The sequence below is a fragment of the Hyperoodon ampullatus genome (assembly GCF_949752795.1).
Source record: "Hyperoodon ampullatus genome assembly, chromosome: 3".
Lineage (NCBI taxonomy): Eukaryota > Metazoa > Chordata > Mammalia > Artiodactyla > Ziphiidae > Hyperoodon > Hyperoodon ampullatus.
The window spans coordinates 49590232-49613177 of NC_136916.1; the positions used below are offsets into that span (position 1 = coordinate 49590232).

The 22946-nt window shown below is 42.6% G+C and overlaps 1 protein-coding gene across 1 annotated transcript; it reads left to right on the forward strand.

Annotated features, from left to right (window-relative positions):
- Positions 1-4607: 4607 nt before the first annotated feature.
- On the forward strand, positions 4608-22946 carry CCNB2 (cyclin B2; the record flags this gene model as incomplete). Its single annotated transcript, XM_079700384.1, has 9 exons — positions 4608-4631; positions 6931-7059; positions 7165-7278; positions 12398-12568; positions 13236-13394; positions 15136-15372; positions 17025-17165; positions 21473-21583; positions 22672-22946. 9 exons carry the CDS (start codon positions 4608-4610, stop codon positions 22780-22782), a joined length of 1197 nt encoding a protein of 398 aa, XP_079556510.1. The 3' UTR covers positions 22783-22946.

The window sequence follows — 22946 nt, forward strand, 5'->3', positions numbered from 1 at the left end:
GTAATACAAATTAAAATGTAAACTCCGTAGACATTTTATTATTAGTTTTTCAGAAATGGGAATAGCTTAATTTTGTAGAAAATGCATCCTGAATTTTTTTTAAACATCTTTATTGGAGTATAATTGCCTTACAATGGTGTGTTAGTTTCTGCTTTATAACAAAGTGAATCAGTTATACATATACATATGTCCCCATATCTCTGATTTTTAAAAAAATTTTATTTTATATTGGAGTATAGTTGATTTACAATGTTGTTAGTTTCAGGTGTACAGCAGAGTGATTCAGTTATACATAAACATGGATCTATTCTTTTTCAAATTCTTTTCCCATTTTGGTTATTACTGCATCCTGATTTTTAAAAAATTAATTATTTTTGGCTGCCTTGGGTCTTCGTTGCTATAAGCGCGGTCTTTCTTTAGTTGCTGCGAGCGGGGGCTACTCTTCGCTGCGGTGCGCAGGCTTCTCATTGCGGTGGCTTCTCTTGTTGCAGAACATGAGCTCCAGGTGCGTGGGCTTCAGAAGTTGTGGCACTCAGGCTTCAGTAGTTGTGGCTCGCGGGCTCTAGAGTGCAGGCTTAGTTGTGGCGCACGGGCTTAGCTGCTCCGTGGCATGTGGGACCTTCCCGGACCAGGGTTCGAACCCGTGTCCCCTGCATTGGCAGGTGGGTTCTTAACCACTGAGCCACCGGGGAAGCCCTGCATCCTGATTTCTAATTTAACTTCCAAAACCTCTGGGAACAGTACATTTTCTTGCTTATTCAAAACTTGACATGTCACAATATTGGATATAGCGAAAAAAAAAAAAAATATATATATATATATATATATTTTTTTGCGGTACGCGGGCCTCTCAATGTTGTGGCCCCTCCCGCCGCGGAGCACAGGCTCCGGATGCGCAGGCCCAGCGGCCACGGCTCACGGGCCTAGCCATTCTGAGGCACGCGGGATCCTCCCAGACTGGGGCACGAACCCACGTCCCCTGCATCGGCAGGTGGACTCTCAACCACTGCGCCACCAGGGAAGCCCAGTACTTCTATTTTAAATGAAAACATAATATGTCTAATATGGATTAAATTATTCATCTTTAACCATGTCAAATCAGTTAATAAAAGCACTTTACCATTCTTAACATTTCTGTTTACAAAGACCTGAGAGGTGGTAAGGATTGTTTTATAGTTGTAGCTTTTGATAACACCACAATATTACAATAATAAAGCAAAAATATAATTATACTCACAACCCCAGTGCACAAAACATCTATTGGGTTGGCCAAAAGGTTCGTTCGGTTTTTTCTGTAAGATGGCTGTAGTAGCACTTAGTTGTCTTTAACTTCATTCCTAATAATTTTGTTAGATTGTATGTGACATCTGTCATATCCACCTGCATTTGAAAAAAGACATCAAATTTGGTGTATTTTTGTGTAGCCATTTTAATATTGAAGACAGAAAGAAAAAAGCAACATTTTCACCATATTATGCTTTATTATTTCAAGAAAGATAAAAATGCAACCGAAATGCAAAAAAAGATTTGTGTAGTGTATGGAGAAGTGCTGTGACTGATTGAACGTGTCAAAAGTGGTTTGTGAAGTTTGGTGCTGGAGATTTCTTGCTGGATTATGCTCTTTGGTCGGGTGGACCAGTTAAAGTCAATAGCAATCAAATCGAGACATTAATTGAGAACAATCAACTTTATACTATGTGGGAGATAGCCGACATACTCAAAATATACAAATCAAGCGTTGAAAATCATTTGCATATGTTCATCGATTTGATGTTTGGGTTAAGTGAAAAAAACCTTCTTGACCGCCTTTCCACATGTGATTCTCTACTTAAATGTAATGAAAACGTTCCGTTTTTAAAACAAAATGTGACGGGTGATGGAGCTTCCCTGGTGGCGCAGCGGTTGAGAGTCTGCCTGCCGATGCAGGGCACACGGGTTCGTGCCCCGGTCCGGGAGGATCCCACGTGCTGCGGAGTGGCTGGGCTCGTGAGCCGTGGCCGCTGGGCCTGCGCATCCAGAGCCTGTGATCCGCAATGGGAGAAGCCACAACAGAGAGAGGCCCGCGTACCGCAAAAAAAAATTAAAAAAATAAAAAATAAAATGTGACGGGTGATGAAAAGTGGCTACCATACAGGGACTTCCCTGGTGGCGCAGTGGTTAAGAATCTGCCTGCCAATGCAGGGGACAGGGGTTCGGGCCCTGATCTGGGAAGATCCCACATGCTGCGGAGCAACTAAGCCTGTGAGCCTCAACTACTGAGTCCACGTGCCGCAACTACTGAAGCCCACGCACCTAAAGCCCGAGCTCTGCAACAAGAGAAGCCACTGCAATGAGAAGCCTGTGCACCACAACGAAGAGTAGCCCCCGCTCGCCGCAACTAGAGAGCCCACGCGCAGCAACGAAGACACAATGCAGCCATAAATAAATAAATTTTAAAAAAAGTGGATACCGTACAATAATGTGGAACGGAAGAGATTATGGGCAAGTGAAATGAACCACCACCAACCACACCAAAGGCCGGTGTTCATCCAAAGAAGGCGATGGTATGTATATGGTCGGATTGGAAGGGAGTCCTCTATCATGAGCTCCTTCCGGAAAACCAAACGATTAATTCCAACAAGTACTGCTTCCAGTTAGACCAATTGAAAGCAGCACTCGATGAAAAGCGTCCAGAATTAGTCAACAGAAAACGCAGAATCTTCCATCAGGATAATGCAAGACTGCATGTTTCTTTGATGACCAGGCAAAAACTGTTAACAGATTGGCTGGGAAGTTCTGATTCATCCACTGTATTCACCAGAATTGCACTTTCGGATTTCCATTTATTTGGTCTTTACAAAATTTTCTTAATGGAAAAAATTTCAACTCCCTGTAAAAGGCACCTGGAACAGTTCTTTGCTCAAAAAGATAACACGTTTTGGGAAGATGGAATTACGAAGTTGCCTGAAAAATGGCAGAAGGTAGTGGAACAAAAGGGTGAATACGTTCAATAAAGTTCTTGGTGAAAATGAAAAAAGTGTCTTTTATTTTTACTTAAAAACCAAAGGCACTTTTTGGCCAACCCAATACTTTCCCTTCCCAATACTTCACTGAATATCTAATTTTTAGTTATAGGACGATGGATACACTAACATCTTCCCATGCCACGTAGTAGCTGCAATTATTTCTGTTTTACTAAAGAGTAGGTTTAGAAATGTTAGATGCAAGGGAAGGAATTTAATTCAGATCACTTCATTTTAGTACCCCAGTAACAGAGAGAGAAACCATTTTTTAAAGAGTAGAGCAGGAATGATGGGAAAACTTGCTCAAATTGTTAGATGGAGCCTATCATCAGAAGTCATTTCACGGGGCTTCCCTGGTGGCGCAGTGGTTAAGAGTCAGCCTGCCAATGCAGGGGACACGGGTTCGTGCCCCGGTCCGGGAGGATCCCGCATGCTGCGGAGCGGCTAGGTCCGTGAGCCACAACTACTGAGCCTGCGTGTCTGGAGCCTGTGCTCCGCAACGGGAGAGGCCGTGACAGTGAGAGGCCCGCGCACCGCGACGAAGAGTGGCCCCCGCTCGCCGCAACTGGAGAAAGCCCTTGCACAGAAACGAAGACCCAACACAGCCAAAAATGAATATATATATTAAAAAAAAAGAAGTCATTTCACTACCTTTACTGTGGGCCTTGGACCCTTTCCTTTCCTCTCTCCTTTCCCATTCCTCTCACTTTTTCTTTCCTCTTTTCTGGTCTTGACGTGAGCCTCTCACCCTGCTGCCCAAGGCTGGATCACACTTGTCTTTCTCATTTTAAAATCTTTTGCTCATCATAATAATTTATTCGGCGAATATTTATTGAGCACCGATCACAACCCACACGAAACAATGTGCTAGGTGCCGGCAACACAATGGAGAGCTTACATGAATCACGAGTCACACAAATCGCATTTATCATTTTTCCCCCCTCTCCTAGGAATCTTAGCTTTTGAGTAAACGCCACAACTTCCATTCCTTAAGCACACGTTTGAGTCTCAACCACCTAACACAGCGCAGCCCTAAACCAACCAGAGGCGCCTGTTTCCCGACCCAGGCAGGCCAACCCTACCTAAACTTGAACGCAAATTTTCCGGAAGAGAAATAAAGGTCAAAACGGCATTTACAGGGTGTTCCTTAGTACCAACTTCCGCTCACCCAGTACAAACGTAGACATCCGTAATCCGTAGACATCCGTTGACATCCTCGTCAAAATTCAGACAAGGCGTCCTACGTCTGCTTTCCCAGCAAGGCATTTCATTTTTATTTATTTTAGGGCCGAGATTTTTAAAAAGACAGTAGGCAGGAAAAAACCCGGTTGTTATGACAACCAAACGGGTCTGGAAAATTCAGCCAATCAGCCTACGGGAATGTCTCCTACTTAGCCAATGGGAAGAGGGCGCCGTACGTAGGGCCGCCCAATGGGGGCGCGAGCGGTGCGGTATTTGAATCCTGGAACTAGGCGACTTCACGAAGATTCCCAGCGGTGCGGGCTCGGAGGGTAGTCCTAACGGCGCTAGGGAAGCTAGTGCTCTCCGTTTCCAGTCCGCGTCCCTCCCTGGGCCGGGCTGCCACTCTTGCCTGTCCCGTTCCTCATGGCGCTGTTCCGACGCCCGACGGTGAGTGGGCCGGCGACCCCCAGCGCAGGCCTGGGCCCCGGCCGCGCAGCGCCCTCAGCCGCCTCTCGCTTCTCTCTCTCCTCCGCTCCGAGCTTCTTCGTCCCAACCTGCGCCGCTTTCCCCTTCTTGCGGGAGGCCCGGGCCCTGCGGCCTGTCCTCTCCGCTCCGGGCGGCTTCTCCCCGCCTCGCTTCCGCTCCTCCGGGTCCCGGCTCCTGGCCTGGCCGTCCCTGCGCTGGGGTGGGGGAAGTGTGGGAAAGGGCCTCGGGGGTGGCAGTTGTCAAGTGAGCCCCCGGAGCACTGGGCCTAGGACGCGGCGAGCGATCCCCGAGGGCGCTTTGTTGTTAGAGTTACAGCTTCTTGGGGTTTCCTTCCTCTCTTCTCAAACTCCTTGCCAGCTAAGGGATCTGTGGTGAGGATGGGGAGAAAGACTGAAGAAATTCCGCAGTCTGTGAAGTGTTCTAATGTTTGATCAAGCAACAGCTGTGGCTGTTTTTCAGATGTTTTTACATTTCTCTTTTAATAGTTTCCTATTTATTTCTGCACACGAAGTGTTACAAGGCTAAGTTCACTAATGTATGGGTTTGTCCCTTTAAAAAAGTAATTTCTTTACTCAAGTGCAATAGAGATTTTGCATATAATTTGCAGTGATATGGCAGACTGAGAGAAGGGTCCAAATTCATTTATTTCGTCTTTGCGAAAAATAAAGTGTTAATGGTATTTTGGATTTTTTTCTGTGGGTTTGAATTGTACCTGGATCTACTTTTTTCTTTGCTGAAAAATAGAGGGCACTGACACACCTGAGCTCCATTCTCCTGGCTGTAGGTTTGTTAAAAGCTGGGGATTTCCCCTTCCAGATGGCTTAATTTAGATTACCAGGCTTCAACCCATAAGAATTGAACTTTGAAACACTTTTTAAAAATCTCAGGAACTGCTGGAAAAATTGAACAGTGTGGCTTTTGAGAATCCTAATAATAATACGTTGAATACACTCGGTATTTAACTATAACCCTTTATGAATCTGAGTCAAATTGATAAGTAATTTTTGTCTAATCTATCCCATCAGGTGCTTTCATAGTCAAATTCTGTCTATTCAGGTAAGGCTTGAGTTTTTCCCTCACCCTCTGTCTATCCTGGTAGGTCCATTCAAACCCCCTGTTGGGAAATTTTTTAAGATTAAGACCCCCCAATTCTCAGGGATAGTACAGGCTGTTTTTTCTCATGAAATGTTTATCACATATAATAAAATAAACTTTTTTGTGTGAATTGTTTTTACTAACAAGTTTTGTTTCTAAGGACATTCTGTCTAAAGCAGGTTAAGGTCAACTAACAATTTTTATTTCATACAATTCAAACTTTCAATTTGAGATAAAACTATTTTACCCACGAAAACTATTTTCTTTCTAAATATCCCTAATAAAATAGAGAGTACATGCTACAGCACCCTCATGACTAAAAAGCTGTATCTCTAAAGATCTTGTCTACCTGAGTACTTCTTATTTCTAGCATGGCATAAGAATCAAAGCTAGTTTAGGTTTTAAACATCTGGGGGTTTTTTTGTTTTTTTTGCGGCACGCGGGCCTCTCACTGTTGTGGCCCCTCCCGTTGCGGAGCACAGGCTCCGGACGTGCAGGCTCAGCGGCCATGGCTCACGGACCCAGACGCTCCTAGGCATGTGGGATCTTCCCGGACCGGGGCACGAACCCGCGTCCGGGCTCTAGGTGCGCAGGCTTTTGTAGTTGTGGCTCGCGGGCTCTAGGCGCGCAGGCTTTTGTAGTTGTGGCTCGCGGGCTCTAGAGCGCAGGCTCGGTAGTTGTGGCGCATGGGCTTAGTTGCTCCGCGGCATGTGGGATCTTCCCGGACCAGGGCTCGGACCCGTGTCCCCTGCATTGGCAGGTGGATTCTTAACCACTGTGCCACCCGGGAAGCCCCAAACAGCTTTTTAGTATTGTGTCTTAATTGCACTTGTTACTCTTCTCTGTCAAGGAAGTTTTTTAAATAGATGCCATTAATATCCAGGGATCTCTGACAAATGATGTGGGTACCATATGAGAAATGATCACTTATCTGGGAAGCTCTTAGTGGGATTTTTAAAAAAATAGATAAGGTGGATGAGTGATTTGCCTAATTTAGAGTGATGTTATAAATCACAAATAGCATTTTTAGACTTCCTAAAATGTACCTTTCCCTCTTGCAGATAGATGAGAGCATATTCACCTTTCCTGAATCAATTCTGACACTAGCGAAGTATTGTCAATGATCTCAACTCTTCAGTAATTTTTTTCCTTTTTTTTTTTTTAGGTGTCCACCAGTCTGGAGAATATTGACAGAGAAGTTAATCCTAAACCTAAAAGCCATGTGACTATCAGGCGGGCAGTTTTAGAAGAAATTGGAAATCGAGTTACAATCAGAGCCACACAAGTAACTAAGGTAACAACTGTGAGAACTGTACCTGCACACCCTAGGCTGATTCTGTAGAGCATTGAGGGGCAACACTGGCCATCTTGCCCTGTTCACGTTTCTTTTCCCTTTTAGAAAGCTCAGAACACTAAAGTACCTGTTCCACCCACCAAAACAACAAATGTCAACAAGCACCTGAAACCTACTGCTTCTGTGAAACCAGTGCAGATGGAAGTGTTGACTCCAAAGGTAGGAAGTTCTGAATTTACAAACATACTTAATGAAGTAGGCTGTTTGGGGCTAGGATATAAGGGTACCTTTACTGTCAGTGCAACTTTTGAAGAACAGTGATAGCTAGAGCTCTACTTTAAAACAACAGTGTAGAAAATGAACATACACATCTTTTCAGTGATGGTACCTTAATATAGTATTATGACCTTGAATAACAAAGTTAAATACCTTAATACCCAAATAAATTTAGTGATCTCAGAGGAAAATTTGGTAGGTTTTATTAAAATAACTCACTATAAGAATGAACTTGCCCATGAAGATGATGGAAGCTTACAATTCTGAGACCTTCACTCATGGAAGAACAAAGTAATGCCAAAATTCTGTGTTGATAGATTGTAGTCTCTGTGACTGGTTAGCTCAACTGAAGTTAGAACGCTAATGGACCCACTGGCCTGTTCATCTTCCACCATGTTCTAGTTCATGTGTGCTCTCATTCATAGATTATACACATTCATATAATTACAATGAAGCAAGCACTGTTGTAGGAGCTGAGAATACAACAGTGACCACTTCACACTTTCTAGCTCAAAATATTTATATATTATTGTATGTTTGAAATTAAAAAAAAAACCATTGAATATATTTGAGAAACAGGTGAGTACTTACTATACACATCCAATTGTGTTAAGGCTGATAAAGAGACATCTTGCCTTGAGGAGACTTATCCAGAAGGGGCATCTGTACCTGAAAATTAAATATATAATCCGAGGGCATGCTGCTAGGTGCCCATGGGCAATGGATGACTGAATGCAAGGTGCATCTAAAGGAGGGAGAGAATCTTGAGGGATGGAGTGGTCTGGGGAAACTTCCTGGAAGAAGTGGAATTTTTAAGGATAGGAAGAAGCTGATAGGAAGGGGCACCTTTTGGGGGAACAAAGCAGCAATAGGAATCAAGGCACCAAAAAGGGGATAGGCCTATAAATTATGTCCTTTGGGGCAAAGAGTCAGCAAGTCTAAATTGGGTCAGATGGTTTGTGTGAGGAAACAGGAAAAAAGTTGGGAAGAAGGTTGCAGCTGAATTTGAAGGCCTTGGAATTTGGATTTTATCCCATTAGGCAGTGAGGAAGCTGTGGAATGTTTTGAGGAGGAGAGACCTGATGAAAGCAGTGTAGGGTGGCCATGGAAGGGACGTTAATTAGGAGGTACTGCAGTTTTCTAAGCAAGGGCTGATGGGTGTCTTGAATGAGCCCATATCTCCCCTAAGTGGACATCCACATACCAGTATCTATACGGGTGCTAAGAAACAACCTCAGATGTGTTGGGATGTACCAGAACTCCTTTCAGGGACATCATCCTGTATTCAGAAGGAATTCTTTGGCTATGTTGCTTGGAGTGGAGGAGTGAGAAGCTTAAGCACTTGAGTATTTAATGAACCATTTATGGAATAAATTAATAAAATATAGGAAATTCTGGAGATTGAGGTAGCTTTGGGGAGGGTATCTCATTTGGCTTTAGATTTGTTGAGGTAACAGAGAGACAGCCATTGGGAAATGCATTTGGAAATGGGCCAGCAATATCTGAAGGAGAGGGCTCCAGCCATTCACAGGTATTTGCAGAAGCTTATTATGCAATTTTTGGAGAAAACTGTTTTTTGCTGACTCATGAGGCTTTGGCAAACTGAGTAGTTTGAAGGAAGGAAGAAGGCTTTTTACTACCCTCTTGTTTGGTGGGTACTGGGGAAACAAGGTGAGTGAACCACTGACTCTGTCCCCAGGAAGCTCCCAGTCAAGTCGAGAATGTCAGAGTGAAAGCATGCACTATAATACCCTGTAGCAGAGGTAGATGCCAGCTTGGGAGATGTACTGCGGAGTGGCAGCTAGAAATTCTGATGAGGTTTTAGATTTACAGATTTGATTGAAACACTAAATTTGGTGATAGTCATTATTCAACTCTAAGAATCTTTTATGGCCTAACTTTCCCTAAAACATAAACTATATATAAAAGAAAATGAGCACAATTATTCATATTTAAAAAAAAAATAGAGTGCCTTTTATTTTTAATTATACAAGAAACATATGCATAAATAAGCAAGACAGTACAGAAATAGTAGAGTACATAGAATAAAGGGTCAGTTCATTTTAACTATTCTCCCTACCCCCAAAATTCCACTCCACTGCATTCCCTAAAGCTAATCATGGTAACTGATTTTGCCTTTCCACAACTGAGTATGCTTTTGTACACAGGTGTACACAGTCATTGCTATAAATCATGAACTGTGTGATTGGAATCAACAGTTTTTCTTGGAGTCCTTCCTTATTGCACTTAATTGACATTGTTTATCTATTATAAATTTAGTAAATAAAGGAATTTTGTGTTTTACCAAAACTTGTGTAAATACCTATATATATTTGCATATTCATATTAATCCGTTCTCTTAACAGACCCGACTCATTAAATGTTGATGCTAGGAGAACTTCCGTAGCCTTTACTCACAGTCCACCCATCCTTTACCAAAGAGCAGCTTCTCAAGTTCAGCAAAATCTCACAGCTTTATTGTTTCTATTACTACTTTTCAGTTGTCTCTGACAACCCACAGGACTCATTCATTAATCTAATTTGAAGGTTTTTGTTCTAGAACCACTTTTGTGATGGGTAACTAGCTGATGCATTTTTTTACCTTTGCATGCAGCAGACTCTGGACAGGGTTGCACAGTTGGCCCACAGGGCTTAGGCTATAATCTGTACAGGGAAGCGGGATCTTAGAAAGGATTTTAGAATAATTAGATTATGTTGGAGTCCAAAAGGAATGCTTTCAAGAAATTCTAAATTAAGGCCCAGAGCAATTATCCTTGTCTCATCCTGGTGGCCTTGGATATGGCTAAACTCAGATATACTTCTGAGTAGACACAGGTAAACATTTCAAGCTGCTAAGGCAGTCTGAAGCACATGAAGATAACCTCTGCCTTCTTAGGCTTCCTCGTACTGATTGCCCTCCCTGGGGAGAGTGATGATGCTTATCCTTAAAAAAGGTAACCTTAAACTGAAGCTACATCTGATTCTAATCACTCTTGCTCAGTTTCTTCAGTGGGTTCACTTATTCAAATAAAATCTAAACTCCTTAGCTAAGTTTTGCTTACCTTCCCAACCCATTTCTGTCACCTCATGTACTACCTTCTGCCGTCCCAAATCAACATGCAGTTCCCAGACTTGCCTTTTTTTTTTAAAGATGTCACTTTTTTTTTTGTTGGGGGTAGGAGTTTATTAATTAATTTATTTATTTTTGCTGTGTTGGGTCTTCGTTTCTGTGCAAGGGCTTTCTCTAGTTGTGGCAAGCGGGGGCCACTCTTCATTGCGGTGCGCGGGCCTCCCACTATCGCGGCCTCTCTTGTTGCGGAGCACAGGCTCCAGATGCGCAGGCTCAGTAGTTGTGGCTCACGGGCCCAGTTGCTCCGCGGCATGTGGGATCTTCCCAGACTAGGGCTCGAACCCGTGTCCCCTGCATTAGCAGGCAGATTCTCAACCACTGCACCACCAGGGAAGCCCCCAGGCTTGCCTTTATTTCTTGGCTTCCCCTGGGATTTTGTGCTTGTGTACCTTTGCCTACTCATTTTCCTTGAGGTCCTACCGTCTCTGGTAACCTCACTAGGTTTCTCCCTGGTACCCTGAGTAGCTCTTCTTATTCCTTCTAACAGTTCTTAAATTCTTGAATAGATGAGGTATACCTGTACACCTCTCGCTCACCTAGCCCTTCCTCAGTTTAAGACCTTTGGTTTAAGAGGGAAGGGCACGTTTTGAATTGCTATCAATATATATATATAGATATATATATTGTTACTGTTTTCTTCTCTAAGACTGGAAACTATAATCATTGAGCTTTAATGTAAATTAAAATTGTTTATTATACTGCCTTCTCTTTCCTTCTGTATTTTATTACTTTAATACATATTCTTATAGCCTTGCAGTCCTAGGCTATACTTTGAGAAGTACCTCTTATTCTTTAAAAAAGTAATTGTTTATGCTTCATTACTAAATGCTTGTTTTAACTTCATAAAATTTTAATTTGTGTGATTTTTATAAATAATCACCCAGTCAGCATAAGAAAATAAAATACTGGGTGTATACTTGCTCAGTCTTTGCTTCCTCCTTCTGTTTTATTCATAGGCTGGAATGTGCTTTCCTGCTTTTTCGTTGCCAATTTCTCAATTTAGAATAAATTGGTTCATGAGAAGAAAACATTACACTTGCACAAGAGGCTACTGCTAAAGTGAACTATCAGCTCTAGGAATCTCTGAACCCAGGTGTCTAACTTTCTTTCACTCAATAAATATTTACTGTGTCAGGGATGACATAGGTATTTGAGATACCTTAGTGGACAAAATCAGTTTGAATAAATGTAAGGTTATAAAGCTTACATTCTGGTAGAGGTAGACAGAAAATAATACACATCGTATATAAATAAACTCTATAGTATATTAGGAGGTTATCGATTCTTTGGGGAAAAACACAGTAAAAGAGTTGAAACATATGTGTGGGGGGAATAGAAGGCAGATGGTAATTTTAAATAGGACAGACCTAATTGAGAAGATAACACTTAAGCAAAACTTGAAGAAGGTGAGGGAATTATCCATGTGGATACAGGGACAAGAGGCTTCTGGGAAGAGGGAGACTGCTTGAGGTGAGGGAGACCTGGCCAGGAGGCTGGAGAGAAGCAAACCCGGGCCCCCTGCACTGGGAGCGTGGAGTCTTAACCACTGCGCCACCAGGGAAGTCCCCTAGAGTGTTTCTTTTTTTTTTTTTTTTTAACATTTTTATTGGAGTATAATTGCTTTACAATGGTGTGTTCGTTTCTGCTTTATAACAAAGTGAATCAGTTATACATATACATATATCCCCATATCTCCTCCCTCTTGCATCTCCCTCCCTCCCACCCCCTAGAGTGTTTTTAAACAGAGTATATCTCCAAAAACTTCATCCCCTACATCTTGAATTATTCACCTCTTACTCTGAAATGTATTTGTTTTGTCTTTATCATTTATAAAAATGCATATGATACTTTTAAACCAGTTGGCCCTGCTTGTATTTGTTATCAAGGCTACTCCTAAGGTAGTGATACATGCACTTTCATTTGTGGGTGTAGGGTCCCTCTCCCACACCTGTGGATATCTCCATGAAGGAAGAGAACCTCTGCCAAGCTTTCTCTGATGCCTTGCTCTGCAAAATTGAGGATATTGATACTGAAGACTGGGAGAACCCTCAGCTCTGCAGCGACTATGTTAAGGATATCTACCAGTATCTAAGGCAGCTTGAGGTGAGTGGGCCTTTGTGTTTTGGTTGTACAGCAGTGTGGAATTTACCACATAGCTGGGAAGGAAATGAGTTCAGCTTTTTTTTTTTTTAACTTATTTTTTTAAATTTATTTAATTAAATTAATTTATTTATTTTTGGCTGCATTGGGCCTGCTGTGCACGGGCTTTCTCTAGTTGCAGCAAGCGGGGGCTACTCTTCCTTGTGGTGCGCGGGCTTCTCATTGCGGTGGCTTCTCTTGTTGCGCTGCACGGGCTCTAGGTATGCGGGCTTCAGTAGTTGTCGCATGCGGGCTCAGTAGTTGTGGCTCACGGGCTCTAGAGCACAGGCTCAGTAGTTGTGGCGCACGGGCTTAGTTGCTCCGCAGCATGTGGGATCTTCCTGGACCAGGGCTCAAACCTGTGTCCCATGCATTGGGAGGTGGATTCTTAGCCACTGTGCCGCCAGGGAAGTCCCTAAAATTTATTTTTCATTGAAGTATAGTTGAATTACAATGTTGTGTTAATTACTGCTGTATAGCAAAGTGACTCAGTTATAGATATATGTATTCTTTTTGATATTCTTTTACACTATGGCTTATCACAGGATATTGAATATAGTTCCTTGTGCTATACACTAGGACCTTGTTGTTTATCAAGGTCAGCTTTTTAAACTTTTAATTCCACCAACAGGTTCTACAATCCATAAATCCACATTTTTTAGATGGAAGAGATATAAACGGACGCATGCGTGCCATCCTGGTGGATTGGCTAGTGCAAGTCCACTCCAAGTTTAGGCTGCTGCAGGAAACTCTGTACATGTGCGTCGCCATCATGGACCGATTTTTACAGGTAAGGGACTTCGTGCAGCTCAGTGAACTTTGCATTTATGCACTGCCAAGGTGTGGTGCCTCTGAAGAAAAAACCAAAAGCCAATTTATGAGATGCCAGAGAACTTCAAGTGCTAGAAAAGGAAGTAGTCCAAATGTGTCAAACCTCTGGTGATGCTGACCAATGCTGGGCATTTCTGTTAGGTCAGCCTGCTGAAAAGTGCTTAGGGGAGATGCTGCCTTGCTGCAATCATTCATCGGAGGAGATAAACCATCAGATGGTCTGAAAGTCCATCTGAAGCCTGTGGTGCCTTTGGAGGCTGGTTCTCCAGGCCCACTCGCACAGTTTCCATAGTTCAGTACTCTTTGGTGTTAAGCTTCCTCATCTGAAAAATGAGGAGTTTGGCTAGAGGACTTAACAGTTTCCAGCCGGCTGTGGCATTGAATCAGTGTAGAAGAGGCAGGAGGCAGACTTTTTACAAGGGGTTGGAGGTATGTGTGGGGAGTGTACTCAGTGTGAGGTCTAAAGTAAAGAGGGAGGTAAGAAATTAAGCCGAGAAGTGTAGTGATCATCAAAATATTCCTCAACTGGTAATGTAAGAACACTGAGCAGTTAGAAGAAATGCCAGACATTAACCACTGGTGCGTTGTCTACCAAATGGGTAGCCCTTCAGATAAGGCTTTATTTATTTAAAGTCAACATTTATAATATAGGTGTAGGTCAGGCCCAAACCATACAGTAATAATTGTGTTGATAAGACTGACCCTGAGATACTGCAAAATGCTAAATAATCATAGAGTCATTGGTTTTCTTGTTTTTTTTTTTTTTTTTTTGTGGTATGTGGGCCTCTCACTGTTGTGGCCTCTCCCGTTGCGGAGCACAGGCTCCGGACGCGCAGGCTCAGCGGCCACGGCTCACGGGCCTAGCCGCTCCGTGGCATGTGGGATCTTCCCGGACCGGGGCACGAACCTGCATCCCCTGCATCGGCAGGCGGACCCTCAACCACTGCACCACCAGGGAAGCCCGAGTCAGTGGTTTTTATTATACAGTCCTCACTGGATAGGAAAGCACTGTCATATTTTTGGTAGATTTTCAATATTGAGAGTTGAAGCAAAAAACACAGATTCCTAGTTTAAAAAGAAAAGAAAGTTAAGGGAAACACTTATTCTCTAGGCTGAGATTTTCTCTGACCCTGAAGCATCTTTGGAAGGTTCTTCAGGCTAAATAATGAGTATACTTTTGGTGAGCATTAAGGAGACACTTAAGGCACTTTCTCAGCCCTAGTCATCCATTAAATTCCTGCTTTTTTGCTTGACCTCATCCTGATTCAGACCATGCTGAGTGCCATATTGGGGCTTCCACAGACACTCAAGCCAGGATGATGGGGATGGAGCAGTGCCTGGGAGCTTGGTTGTCAGTCAGCAATTGACTGATCTTGGGCTGATGTCTGCATCTTTTCTCAGTCCATCTATTTCTAAGTGGGGTAAAAAATATGTACTTCCTAGGTTTTTTGTGAGGATTCGATGAGATGATTGTTTGAATCTTAGCACTGTGCCTGGCGCATAGCAAGCACTCCATGATAGACAGCTCCTGCGAGCCATGGTGGTGCCTGTGATCAACACTCAGCTTCCTGTGCCCTTAAGAGGGGTGTGAGCAGAGACAAAGTGCACTTCTTCAGGACTTGGTTTCCTCTTACTTTCTTCCACCCAGAGCCCCCATCCTCTTGTTAGTTAAGACTTTTGACACACTCTTCTTCAATTAGGTTCAGCCAGTCTCTCGTAAGAAGCTTCAACTGGTTGGGATTACAGCTCTGCTCTTGGCTTCCAAGTATGAGGAGATGTTTTCTCCAAATATTGAAGACTTTGTTTACATCACAGACAATGCTTACACCAGTTCTCAAATTCGAGAAATGGAAACTCTAATTTTGAAAGAACTGAAATTTGAGTTGGGTCGACCTTTACCACTACATTTCTTAAGGCGGGCATCAAAAGCCGGAGAGGTAAGTGCCTCCAATTCTGTAGGAGACTTTATTTTGCTGTTTGTTGTCTCATCCCAGAAACACTGACCCAATTAAAGGAAAACTTATGAATTTATAGGATGCATCTTTTAGATAAGTCCTAACACTTATCAGTTCTTCTTTTGTTTGTTTGTTTTTTTTTAATTTATTTTTTTATTGAAGTAAAGTTGAGTTACAATGTTGTGTTAAATACTGCTATACAGCAAAGTGACTTTTTTTCTTGAGCTCTATTTCTTTTTTTTAAATTATTTTTAAAAATTGAAGTATAGTTTATTTACAGTGTGTTAATTTCTGGTGTACAGCAAAGTGACTCAGTTATACATACATATATTTTCTTTCTCATATTCTTTTTTTTTTTTTTTTTTTTTGTGGTACGCGGGCCTCTCACTGTTGTGGCCTCTCCCGTTGCGGAGCACAGGCTCCGGATGCGCAGGCTCAGCAGCCATGGCTCACGGGCCCAGCCGCTCCGCGGCATATGGGATCCTCCCAGACCGGGGCACGAACCCGTATCCCCTGCATCGGCAGGCGGACTCTCAACCACTGCGCCACCAGGGAGGCCCTCTCATATTCTTTTCCATGATGATTTATTACAGGATATTGAATATAGTTCCCTGTGCTATACAGTAGGACCTTGTTGTTTATCCTTCTACGTGTAATAATTTGCGTCTGCTAGTCTCAAACTCCCAATACTTTCCTCCCCTCTCCCCCTCCCCTTTGGCAACCGCAAGTCTCTACTCTATGTCTGTGAGTCTGTTTCTGTTTCATAGATAAGTTCATTTGTGTCACATTTTAGATTCCACATATAAGTGGTATCATATGGTATTTGTCTTTCTCTTTCTGACTTACTTGGTTTAGTGTGATAATCTCTAGGTCCATCCATGTAGCTGCAAATCGCATCATTTCATTCTTTTTTATGGCCGAGTAATATTCCATTGTATATATGTACCACATCTTCTTTATCCATTCATCTGTTGATGGACATTTAGGTTGTTTCCATGTCTTGGTAATTGTAAATAGTTGAGCTCTATTTCTTAAGGGAAAAGAGTTAAGGGGCTGAACATTGACATATGAATTCGTTTCCTAGGGCTGCCATAACACAGTACCCCAAACTGGGTGGCTTACAATAGAAGTGTATTGTTTCTCAGTTCTGGAGGCTAAAATCTGAAATCAAGGTCTTGGCAGGGCTGGTTCCTTTTGAGGGCTGTGAAAGAAGGATCTGTTCTAGGCCTCTTTCTTTGGCTTGTAGCTTGCCCTGGGCCTTTTCACATGGTCTTCTCCTCATGTGTCTCTTTCTCTTCACCTGGTATTGTTTTTTTTTTTGTTTTTTGGGGTTTTTTTTACATCTTTATTGGAGCATAATTGCTTTACAATGGTGTGTTAGTTTCTGCTTTATAACAAAGTGAATCAGTTATACCTATACATATGTTCCCATATCTCTAGATGCAAGAGGGAAGAGATATGGGAACTTAGCAGTTCTTAAAAGACTTCATGTTCTGTGTTTGTAACATACTGTGGAATAGAGCAGTGCCTGGGAAGGAAAAATTAGTTAAGTGGATTTGAGTTCCTAGATCTTCACCCAGAATTTTGCAAGAGAGTCATAACAGCCATGCTTCTTACCATCTGTTCATTCATAGGTCGATGTTGAACAGCACACTTTAGCCAAATACTTGATGGAACTGACTCTCATTGACTACGACATGGTGCATTATCACCCTTCTAAAGTGGCAGCAGCCGCTTCCTGCCTGTCCCAGAAGGTTCTAGGCCACGGAAAATGGGTAAGTATTGAATTTAAGAAGAAATTAATTAGCTGTATTTTAGGGCCTCTAGACATGAAAGGCGTTAGCATTTGTCACACACTATCCTTGAAGCAGTTGCTAAAAGGCCACAGGCTTAAAAGAGCTGCTTGGAATGATGCAGGCGTAACCTAGGTGACAACACAATGGTACGCAAACATATTACAGAGTCGTAAAGAATGAGGAAGGCCACTAAGAACTGATACGCTAAGATTTCTGGGATATTTTGTTAAGTGAAACAAGCAAGTTGTCAAGCCCATAAGACAAAACAGGGCCAAGGCCTGACCTGGTTTACCCAGTAAAGATGAAATGAGCCACTTTGAGGTTCATACAATTAGCCAAGGATGTCAGCTCCTGCCTGGGTTCTTGTTTCACACACCAAAAAGGATAACAGTGAAACAAAAGGGGCCACTGGCTGCAATGTGAGTCAGAGGATCGCTTCTGTGGATGGGCCCATTCTGCACTGCCACTAAGCAGTTTTAGAGTCTGTATCTGTAGCCCGCAAGCAGCAGAGCAAACACCCCAGCAGAGCCCAGGAGGTGATAAGGAGTGGTCTCATTACAGCCTCCTACCCAGAAGAGATAGGGAAGTGAGTGGGAGACGGCTTGGAGGCGACCCCCTCGCCTGCTACCCCATCATGTTCCAGGAGGATCACAAAGCACTTTGCCAAGACAGATCAATGTGGTTCAGGCCTTTGTCTGCGTGGCCTATGTGGTGGATATGTGTAAGAATGCCAGGGCATCGTGGTGGACCTTTTCCTCTACACAGTATGTAGAGTTTATATTTTATGTAAGAAAGAATGGGAGTAAGAGAGAGAGGATATGTATCTGTGCTTATGTATTTGCTAATTTTTCAAAAAATACAAGAAGAATAGACCAGAAACTAATGAAGATGGATACCTCGGGGTGGGTATCAGGGTAGAAGGTTGAGGATAGGAGCAGAACTTCTGGTTGTAATTTTTTATTAACTTGTATGCAGTGTAATGTAACTTTTTTGACTTTTGAGCAATATGAATGTTCTATGCAAACCCGAAACTGGAATTAAGCAAAAACAATGTCACTGTATATTCAAAGTGGTAACAAACCAGAGGGAAGAATTAATTCACATAACTTTTGAATACAGCACTCCGACTGTGCATTTTTAGTGGGATGTGAAATTAAATAAAACAAAGGACCAAAAAAGGAAACATACTTAATAGTTTACTTAGGAGGTTTACTAATCTGTTTCTAGGTTAATAGTAGTCTGTTATTATAATTCTGGAACTATTTTTATTGTAGGATAAAGCAAAGATTCATGTTATTAAGGACTAAAATTTCACTGTAAGAAGATAAAATATTGTTAACAATTAAAAACAAAGGAAAACCCTATAATATTAAGTCTGTTTTAGAAATATCAATAAATTCATAATGAAAGGCCCAGAAACAATGACAACCCAGTAGCAATGAAGATACCTAGTGCTCACATCTTTCATACTCAGTGCCATGACACACTCGGAACTAGGGCTCCTTCAAGAAATAGCTGATTTCAGGGCTGTGGCAGGGGAAGTACAAGATGAGCCTAGATCAATTTGTAACAGGTAGCAAGCAACTTCTCAAAGATCAATGGGGTCACATCAAAAGGACATAGAAACTGGCTTGAAAGGGCTCCTTCTGACTAAAGTTGAGCATTAAAAAGAATTGTGACAGTAATAGATTATAATGCATTAAAAAAATGCATGAGCCCATAATGATAAAAAAGGAAGGAAGGGAGGGAGGGAGGGAGGGAGGGACGTAAAAAAAAATCAGTAGAGGGCTTCCCCGGTGGCGCAGTGGTTGAGAGTCCGCCTGCCAATGCAGGGGACACGGGTTCGTGCCCCAGTCCGGGAAGATCCCACATGCCGCGGAGCGGGCCCATGAGCCATGGCTGCTGAGCCTGCGCGTCCGGAGCCTGTGCTCCGCAACGGGAGAGGCCACAACAGTGAGAGGCCCGCATACCGCAAAAAGAAAAAAAAAAAAAAAAAATTCAGTAGAATAAATCAGTAGTAAATAAAATCAGTAGTAAAGTAGAAACAGTGGTAGAGATAGAAATCCGCCATTTTTAAACCCCTAGTGTAATAATTGATTCAAGCAAGGATCATCAATTGATGCTTATAGCATTAAGTAAAATAACTTGGGCAAACAAGATTCACATTGTTCTCAAAATATCACCCCACAGGGCTTCCCTGGTGGCGCAGTGGTTGAGAGTCCGCCTGCCGATGCAGGGGACACGGGTTCGTGCCCTGGTCCGGGAAGATCCCACATGCTGGGCCCATGAGCCATGGCCGCTGAGCCTGCGCATCTGGAGCCCATGCTCTGCAACGGGAAAGGCCACAGCAGTAAGAGGCCCACGTACCGCAAAAAAAAAAAAAAAAAAAAAAAAAAAAAAAAAAATATATATATATATATATATATATATATATATATATATCACCCCACAGATGTGTAGTATTTCTGAAGAAAAACTGTACCTTTGTGATGGAGATGTCTGCCAGTTACTACCTTAACCCAGTGATTGAGCTTGGTATCACCAGTGGTGAGACTACTTGACTTTACCTACCTTCTGGTGTAATAGGAAGTATGCATTATCGCCTAAATAGAATTCATGTCCAAAATGTTGGACATGAATCCAGTCATCATGAAACACAGACAAATCCAGAATGGGACGTTCTCAAAGTAACTGACCTGGATGCTTCAAAAAAATCAGTGTCATTTAAAGCCAAAAAAATGGGAGTTTTAAAGACTAAAGACAACAACAACCAAATGTACTGTCTGTACCTTGATTGGACCCTGGATATAAAAAGAAAAATCTATAAAAGATATTTTTGCAACAATTGGAGAAATTTGAATATTGACTATATTTTAGATGATATTATGGAACTGTTGATGTTTCTTATGCGATAAAGGTATTGTGGCTAGGGAGGAAAATACTTTTTAGGAGATGCTTCTGAAACATTTAGAAGTGATGTGTCATGGCGTCTGCAACTCACTTTCAAATGGTCCAGATGTTTGATGGCTTCAAAAATCACACACAACTTTTGGTGAACCATTTGAAAGCGAGTTGCAGACACCATGAGTGAGAGAGAGAAAGAGAAAGAGGAGGAGAGAAAAAGTGGCAAAATATTAAGAATTGATGAATCTGCACAAAGAATATACAGATGTTCATTATCTTATTCTTTCAGTTTTTCTATAGATTTGAAAATTTTTGATATAAAAATTGAAGGCAAAAAAGCCACTGGTAACATCTATGGCACATGCTCTTGGTACCAATGGCTTATTTTAGCCAAATTACTCTAAGAAGTGCTTCCTTGGCCCTAAACCTATTAACTATAGGCCTCCCTGTTTCCTGGCAATTGATTTCAAAATACCAGTAGTTGTGCATTCCATCAGGATTCACTCCTGCTTAGTTCTTTTTTCCTTTAAACTATTTTAGGATTAAGGTTATATCGTGGTTTATTATCCCAATTATATTATGCATATGAAAGGGGTGTGTTTTAGCTTTTAGGATTTTATCACAAATCTGAAATAAAGTCAGGTTACATATCTTCATACAAAGTAAGTCATGTTATCAATCAACAGCTGTCCTTTTGCTTGAATTTCGGTCTCTGGGAGGCTGGGCCACGAGGCCGGGTGTAGATGCTTCTCTGAGTGCTCTGTGTTCTCTAGTGCTTCACTACACAGGGCCCAACAGGAGAGTGCTGCTGGGAGGTCTTCGTTCTTCCGGGCTTGGTAGCTTAGATTGCTGCTTATGGGCCAGTTTACTTCTTAATCCTGAACCCCTTTCCCTGACCGACAATACAGATATCTGTGCTCTCGAGCTTCCTACCAGCCACTGCCAGGCAGGGCTTTAACGAGGGGACTGAGATGTGTTAGACCCAGATCTCTGTAAACCCTTTGTTGGGTTTGTTTATACTCTGTCCCACTTTCCTTCCCCTTTCAGTGTGGTGACAGAGGCAAGCATGAAAGCTTTGTTACTTGAAGTACCCTACTTACATGTACAACCTTCTTTAAAACATCATTATTTGGGACCCTCGCCATTTGATTTAGCTGAGAGCTATGTAACGTCTTAATTTAGTCCTGCTCCGAGCCAGAGTCATCCTGCATTTACTGGCTGCTTTGCTGGTACCATGGTAGTGGTTGGGGCTGAGACTGACTTTCCAGCAGGTAAGAATATTTTTTATAGCTTTTACATAAGTAATGTCAGCATGTGTAAGATGTGCTCTCCTAAAGAAATGGAGGCTTTATCTTGCTTCTTCTCTTTGCGTTGTGTTCCAGAACTTAAAGCAGCAGTATTACACTGGATACACAGAGAATGAAGTATTGGAAGTCATGCAGCACATGGCCAAAAATGTAGTGAAAGTAAATGAAAAGTTAACGAAATTCATTGTAAGTACTCTTTCCTAAGCTGTTCAAAGCACTGGATTATGGGTTTGGGGTATGAGAGGATGTATGTGTGTTTGCATTTTCATGTAAATATTTTGGCATGCGTGAGAGTCTGTTTTAGCACAAACTCTTTATATTTTTCTAGTACAGCAGGGGATGGAGCATACTCACAAACCCCAAGAACTGACTTTCTTTAAAATAAAGTAGACAGGCTCGCTATGTCCAGGCCCAAGCAGCTGTTCAATGTATTATCCATGCTTGACCCGGCATCCTGGGTAGGGCGCACGGCAAGCAGGGAAGGCTGGCCGGCATGCAGGAGTCCAACTAAGTGGCCCTGTGGAAGGCTTGGGTATTCAGGTGACATCATTCAGGGCCTTTGTCCAGCATCTTTTAGGACAATGACTGAGAGGCACCTGAACAGCCAGCATGGTGAAGCAGTTCATTCAGGAAGCATCCTGGGAGCTTGGAGTCTGTCTCTGTGTGGCCTACCTGAGAGGAGAAACCAGAGGAGAGGGGGTGCTATCCTGTGCTTGTGTGATGCCACATATCAGAGCTCACCACGGGCGACAGAGAGCAAGGCATTTGTACCAAGTGTCCTCACGGCCTAATTTGCTTCCTTACTTGTAGTGTTAGCATGATTTAGCACACCGTGGAAGTGTCATGTTTTCAGTCCTGAGAGTATCAGCTGGGATCCAAGCACTAGTTGCCACTCACTTTTATGGCCAGTTACTGCTGCCAGTGCTGACAAATCCGTTATGTCCTGATGGCACTTGGGTATGATAAACACAGCTCCCACTTCCCACCCCTCTGGGAGCTCATGAGAGAAAGCCTGCTCTTTGGACCTTGAAACCATTACCTGTGCTACCAGCTGGGTTTTATCCATCACTAGGCATGGTAGGAAATTGTCAAGCACAACACATCATGCCCTAGAGCACTTGCTGGCTTCAGTGATTTGGCATCATCATACCCTTTGAAGCCTGTGGGTCTGGCCCTTTGATACTTGTAAATTAGACTAGGAATAAGGTGTAAGTTTGGGGGTGGCGGGGTGGTGGTGCTCCTGATGTGTGCTTAATCACAGATGACTTCTGCAGGCCATCAAGAATAAGTATGCCAGCAGCAAACTCCTGAAGATCAGCACGACTCCCCAGCTGAACTCAAAAACCATCCAAGAGCTTGCCTCACCTCTGCTGGGACGGTCCTAGGCTGCCGAGGCCCTCATGGAAGAGTGCTTCGTCTGTGCACTTTGTCTTGCTGATTTGGAACTCCTGACTTTATATATAGTCCTCTGGTCTATTTCATGAAACCTTTTCTCAGACTGATTTTCTAAATGTATATTGAGGAAAAATAAAGCTATTGATTTTCTTAA